We start from the raw sequence: 5,993 nt of genomic DNA on the forward strand, positions 1-5,993 counted from the left end.
TCTGCTGGGGAGCAGGCTGGGTGAGAGGCGGGGAGCGGGGTCGGTGAGAGGTGGGTCTGAGTGGGAGGCAGGGAGCGGGGTGGGTGGGTGTCTGGCAGGGCTGGGTGTGTGGCGGGGTGGGGGTCTGGCAGGGCTGGGGGATAGGTGGGGAGCAGGGTGGGTGAGAGGCAGGGAGCGGGGTGGGTGAGGGGCAGGGAGCCGGGTGGGGGTCAGGCCGGGCCCCCGCCGGGCTGTGGGAGTTCGTCCAACGCCCGGTGTCTCGGGCCTGCAGCGCCCGCAGCAGTAGCGCCCAGCAGGCCCCGCGCCCGCCCCGCCGGGACCTCTGGAGCCCCCCGCGCTGTCCCGCGCCAGCCCCGCCCCTTCCAATCGGCCCGGCAACCGGCAGTGTCTATCGGCAAAATCCCACGCGCCCGCCCTCTCCTTTAAGGAGTACAGTGTTCGCGTCCCCTTGAAGAGCCTTTTGCTCTAATTGGGCGAGAGCTTCAAGGCTGTGCCGCGTGATTGGCCGTGGCGCTGCGCATTCCCCGCCCCCTTGCCGTCATTGGGCGGAGGCAGGGCGCGTCCCTGGCTGGGTCCGGGGTCGGCAAGATGGCGGCGGAGCAGTTGGGCGGTATCTCTAGCGTGGACATCGACCCCGACGGCGTCTTCAAGTACGTGCTGATCCGCGTGCGGCCGGCGGGGGGCCAGGGGCCCGCCAGGGACATCGTGCGGGGCCACGCCTGGGCCGAGTACCATGGTGAGGGGCGGGGCTGGGGGCGGGGCCACGCCTGGGCCGAGTTCCACGGTGAGGGGCGGGGCGGGGCGGGGCCACGCCTGGGCCGAGTTCCACGGTGAGGGGCGGGGCTGGGGGCGGGGCCACACCTGGGCCGAGTACCACGGTGAGGGGCGGGGCTGGGGGCGGGGCCACGCCTGGGCCGAGTACCACGGTGAGGGGCGGGGCTGGGGGCGGGGCCACGCCTGGGCCGAGTACACGGTGAAGGGCGGGGCTGGGGCTGGGGGCGGGGCCACGCCTGGGCCGAGTACCACGGTGAGGGGCGGGGTCACCTGGGCTTCGTGCCGTGGGGGGCGGGGCTGTGAGTGAGCTGCTGCCGCCTGCCCGCTCTCCTGGCTGTGACTTGGCAGTTGCCCGCCCCTGTGCTGGGCCCCCAGGGCAGGCTGGGCTTGTGGGCACTCAGCACAGCGCAGACAGGTGGCACCGTTAGCCAGGACTCCTGGGTTCCACGCCTGGCTCCGCCTCAACCTCAGCTGGGACCCGTTCCCTCCACTCCCCTGCCTCTGTGTTCCTGTTTGCAATGTAGGGAGAGTGACTGGCTCCTGGCAGGCTGCGGGCAGTGGTGCGTGCGAAGCTCCAGGGATGAGCAAAGTGGGGGACAGTGTCCGCCTCAGGGCCCCACATAGCTGAGGTGCACATGGGATGTGGCTCAATGCTGAGGCTGCCGGCAGCGTTCCCAAAGGGCCGCACTTAGATCTGAGTGCACCAAACTGATCACAATTTGCCTTGTAATGGTACCTGCCTTTCAGGAGGCTGTATGGAGGGATCCCCCATCGCTGTGCAGCTGATACAAATAGTTGCAAATGGTGCTGTTGATAACTGAGCAGAAAGCTGATCACGAGTTCTGTGGGCTGGGATTCTTTCCATCTATTGTAAATCCTAGGAACAGTCTGTTCAGATCTGATCCAGGGTAACTGGGTCTGAAGATGAGAACTGTGAAATGGGACCCATAGTGGTGAGCCGTCAGATTGTGGTTCCTACCATTCCTGTATCCCTTTAACTGTGGGTAAAGCTAAAGCAATCGTATGTGTGGGGTAGGTAGCACATGTGTGAATTCTGTGTTCCATATATTCCATATGGACCAAGAATATCCCCAGGGAAGGAACTTTAATAGACTTTTGTTTATGTTCATCCTACAATGTCTCCCACCCTAGCTGATATTTATGAGAAGACTGCGGCAGAAATCAAGAAGCAAGGCTACGACTGCGAGTGCTTGGGTGGGGGCAGGATCTCCCACCAGAGCAAGGAGAAGAAGATCCACGTTTATGGATATTCTGTGGTAAGCAAGGAGCCATGGGAGGGTGCTCTTGGTTTGATTGAGAAACTTGCAACCAGCCTTGAAGGGAGTGGGTGGAGAGGGGTTCTTTTCACCTGTGCCGGTATCTTTGTTATCTGAGCAACAGCACCAGCCTGGAACCCACCCACTCACAGTCCATGCAGATTTGACATGGAAGCTGGCATCTTACCACTGTCTAATGGGTATAAGGTAGTGAAGCTTTAAAGGTATTGACTTATTAGTTAGGCTGGTAACAACAGCCCTTCCTGAAGGCTGGGGCTGTAAGACCAAAAAAACATCCAAAGTGTGGGGTTGTTTCCATGACTATCATGGCCAACAGCCATTGATGGACCAATCCTCCATGAACTGATCTCCTTTTGGGAGCCATGTATACTTCACTACACATAGCCCGTGGCAAGGAGTTCCACAGGTTCTGTGCCTTGTGTGAAGTAGTATTTCCTTATGTGCTTTTTTTTAAACCTGCTGCCTGTTAACCTGCTGTAGTCTAATGCCTGGTGTAAGCCGGTTGTGTCGGGGCTCGTCCCCCTCAGGCGCGGCGGGGAGCCAGGGCGCTTCCTTGCGCGCCGCAGTCCGGGTAGGCTTAGCCCTCGGCAGGTGTTGAGCGGGGTCCAGGGTCTGTAAACAGGGTAGAGCCCCAGCCCTCTAGCCGGGGTCGGGGCTCTCAAAGTCAATAAGCCCCGGCCCTTGGACAGGCCGGGCAGTAATAGTCCAGGCTCAGGCCCCTAGCAGGGGCACCAAACACAAGTCTAATTAGCTCTGGCCCTCTGGATCAGGGCAGAGCAGTGGCAATAGGCGGGAAGAGGGGGAGTCTGCCACCCAATTACGGGTGGCAGGGGGAACGCAGGCCCTCCCACTCCACTGCGTTCCAGCCCGGGGCCCTAGCAGCGGTCAAGACCCGCTGCGGTCAGTGGGGATCCTGGCTGCAACACACTGACATGGGTTTGGGCTCTTCCAGAGCCAAACCAGGGTCGGCTATCCCCGGGCTACTTCCAACCTCCCCCTCTCTGGGTACCTGGTTCTTGCCGGCGTCGTCTGATGGGTCCCAGACCATAGGTTCCTCCAAGTACCGGTCGTGGGGAAGCTCAGGCCACTCCTCCGGGTAGTGGGCGCGAGGCAGGTCCGGGCAGCGCTCCTCCGGGTAGTGGGCGCAAGGCAGGTCCGGGCAGCGCTCCTCCGGGTAGTGGGCGCGAGGCAGGTCCGGCCAGGCACCAGCATCTGCCCTCTCCGGCGGCCAACTGACGGCTGGGGCCGGGCTTTTATACTTCCTGTCCCGCCCCTTGACATCCGGGGGGCGGGGACAGGCCATGCTGACTCCGCCCACTGAGGCGCCTGCTCTGGCTTGTCCCCCTCAGGTGCAGCGGGGAGCCAGGGCGCCTCCTCACACCTGGGTTAAACACAGTTTTTGTACCAGTATAACTGTGTTAGTTAGGGGTGTAACTTTCTATTGATCTAGTTATTCTTGTACACCCTTTATTACTTTTAACTACATTAGTATAGTTAAAGCAGTACAATCCCCCTGATATGAATGCAGAAATGTTTGTATAAAGGTGCCTTATACTTGTATAGCTTATACGCCTTCCCTGTGGAATAGCTATCCCAGTACAAGCACATCTATGCTGGTGTGACTGTGTTCCTCCTGGGGGATTGTGTTCCTTTAACTGTACCCACCTAATTAAGGCTTGTGCTTTTGCTCTCAAAATGGAAGCAGCCACAAGCCAAATGGGCAAAGAAAGAAGCCGAATTGAAATAAATTCTTGGACTGCTGCTCGTCACACTAGGCACAGAGCAGCAGATGTTGCCAAGGAGCAGTTCAAAGGGCTAACAGTGACCATGTGGCACTGTTCGTTCTTGGAGCAGAGAGAGCTGTATGGGTCCCACCCAACTCTGGGAAATAGTTTAATCTCCCTCCTGCAACTTATCTGCACTTTCTCCCTTCACTGCCTCTGCTAGAAACACTCTAGATCCCCAGACCTACCCTAGATAAACCCAGTAAGAGAGAGGTACCTTGTGTGGCCCAAGGATGCTGCCACTCTTCAGAGTCTTCCCAACCCTAATCTCTAGGAGCAGGGACAAAGTTGGGCCAGGACTGCCCTGCCCTGATGCTCCAGTTCCGGGCACCTGGTGCCGAGCTGCAGTGCGTTCAGTGTGGATTGTTGCCAGGTGTAGATGGGGGTCATTTGGGAGTTTTAGGCAAAGTGCTGGTGGCCTGGTGGCCTGTTCCATACCCAGATCATCCTCTCGGATTCTCTTAATGCTCAGGGCTTTGTCCCCCAGGATGCTTCCTTTGCCCTTCGCAGTTCACAGCGCTGCCTTTTTCCTCTTCCAGGGCTTTGGTCGAGCAAAACACTCTGTGTCCACAAAGATCCTGAAAGACAAGTATCCAGACTATGCGGTCACCTGGGCTGATGAAGGCTATTGACCTGGCTCTACTCCGACAGCAGCAGACATCGCTCCCTCTTCCTAGGACTGAGAAGCCCAGGTTGTTGGCTGAGCTTGTGGGAGCAGAACCTGCACTGGCCAGTGCTCTGGAGCTGCCTGGGCTCCACTGAGTTTCCTTGTGTCTGAAGCTTCATGGATGATGTGAGTTCATTCTGCTGGGAAGCTTCTGACAGGAGAGGGACGAGCCTAGAGCATGGGGAATTCACCAGCCTCCACACCCTTTGGATCCATGAATTGTCTCAGTGCTGTAGTCTTGAGCTGCAACTGGCGAAGGGGCAGCAAAGCCTGTTGTGGAAATCCTGGCTCCAGTGAAATTGGAGGGTTGCCATTGATCTCAGTGGAGCCAGGACTTCTCCCTGAATGTTTACAGTGAAAATTAAACAGTATCTTTAAATTTACAATAGTCTAAATAGTCTAATTACAATTTACAATAGTCTAAAGCATCTTCAATAGGCATTCCATTGAATACATTTCAAGCTTTACCAGTTAATTTCGCAATCAGGGTAGGAACTCTTATCAGGGATTTCACGTATTATACACAGCCTTTCAAAGGGAGTCAGCTATGCAGCAGTATCATCCTCACTGTATGCAGGACATAAGTGTTCCCACTTGTGGATTTTTGGAGTGATGGGAGTCATTGGGTTTGGGGGGATTCTGGTTCTGCTTTTCTAGCAGGTCCAGTTGGTGTTTTCATGCACTTTCTCTCTTTTTTTTTCTTTTATCTCCGGTTCTTTCTGTTGCAATAATCTCTGATGCTCCCTCACCTTTTCTGCAGCCTAAAAAGCTCCAACTTTGCAATTGCTTCGCTGCTTTCAGTCGTTTTCCTGTTCCTACTTCCCTTTCCCAAAATAAGCAAACAGAAAATAACAAAACTGTGACCTCCTTCTGACTGTTCTTAGCCCCTACACTTAAGATTCACTTAAAATCACAAATATCAGTGCTTAAAGTGTGAACTTCACTTGGAGTTACAAGCTGCACATACACCCTGCTCGCCGAACCGCTGTGACATTATGGTGTTATCTGGACTGGTGGTCTGCTCGGTCACTCCAATCCTTGGCTCTGGGAGCCAGCCTTACCCTGCTCCGCTGTGAGAACCCCCCACTCCTGGGCTGTCCATGCACAGCCTCTAGCATGTAAGCTGCTCCTTGGATTGTGCAACCGAATGATGCTAGCCAATATCTCTGGTCCCAGACACAACCCTAGGAACCTCTGTCTTGCAGGAGCCAGTTATGCCTGCTGGACGCTGCAGGCTTGTATCCGTTCGTCAGTTTAACAAAGAAATTGATATCCCGGGGAGAGTCTCTGAGGCTTCCAACCAAACACACTGCTTCAGGTAGAATAAACAAACATTTATTAACTATAGAGAGAGATTTTAAGTGATTATAAGTCAAAGCACAAGAAGTGAGATCTGGTCAATGAAATAAAAGCGAAACGCATTCTAAGTTGATCTAAGACTTTCAGTGCCCTTATAAACTTAGATGCTTC

At 55.8% G+C, this 5,993-nt stretch overlaps 1 protein-coding gene across 1 annotated transcript; it reads left to right on the top strand.

Moving 5' to 3' along the window:
* The first annotated feature begins 545 nt into the window (after positions 1-545).
* LOC115636173 (14 kDa phosphohistidine phosphatase-like) lies at positions 546-4,906 on the top strand. Its single transcript, XM_030535959.1, has 3 exons — positions 546-736; positions 1,927-2,051; positions 4,396-4,906. Exons 1-3 carry the CDS (start codon positions 589-591, stop codon positions 4,486-4,488), a joined length of 366 nt encoding a protein of 121 aa, XP_030391819.1. The 5' UTR covers positions 546-588; the 3' UTR covers positions 4,489-4,906.
* The last annotated feature ends 1,087 nt before the right edge of the window (positions 4,907-5,993 follow it).

Source organism: Gopherus evgoodei, chromosome 16 (assembly GCF_007399415.2).
Source record: "Gopherus evgoodei ecotype Sinaloan lineage chromosome 16, rGopEvg1_v1.p, whole genome shotgun sequence".
NCBI classification, from domain to species: Eukaryota; Metazoa; Chordata; order Testudines; family Testudinidae; genus Gopherus; species Gopherus evgoodei.

Coding starts and splice junctions, on each gene's coding strand:
- LOC115636173 (XM_030535959.1), top strand. CDS start 589: ATGGCGGCGGAGCAGTTGGGCGGTATCTCTAGCGTGGACATCGACCCC. Junction 737..1,926: donor CGCCTGGGCCGAGTACCATG/GTGAGGGGCGGG, acceptor CTCCCACCCTAG/CTGATATTTATGAGAAGACT. Junction 2,052..4,395: donor ACGTTTATGGATATTCTGTG/GTAAGCAAGGAG, acceptor TTCCTCTTCCAG/GGCTTTGGTCGAGCAAAACA.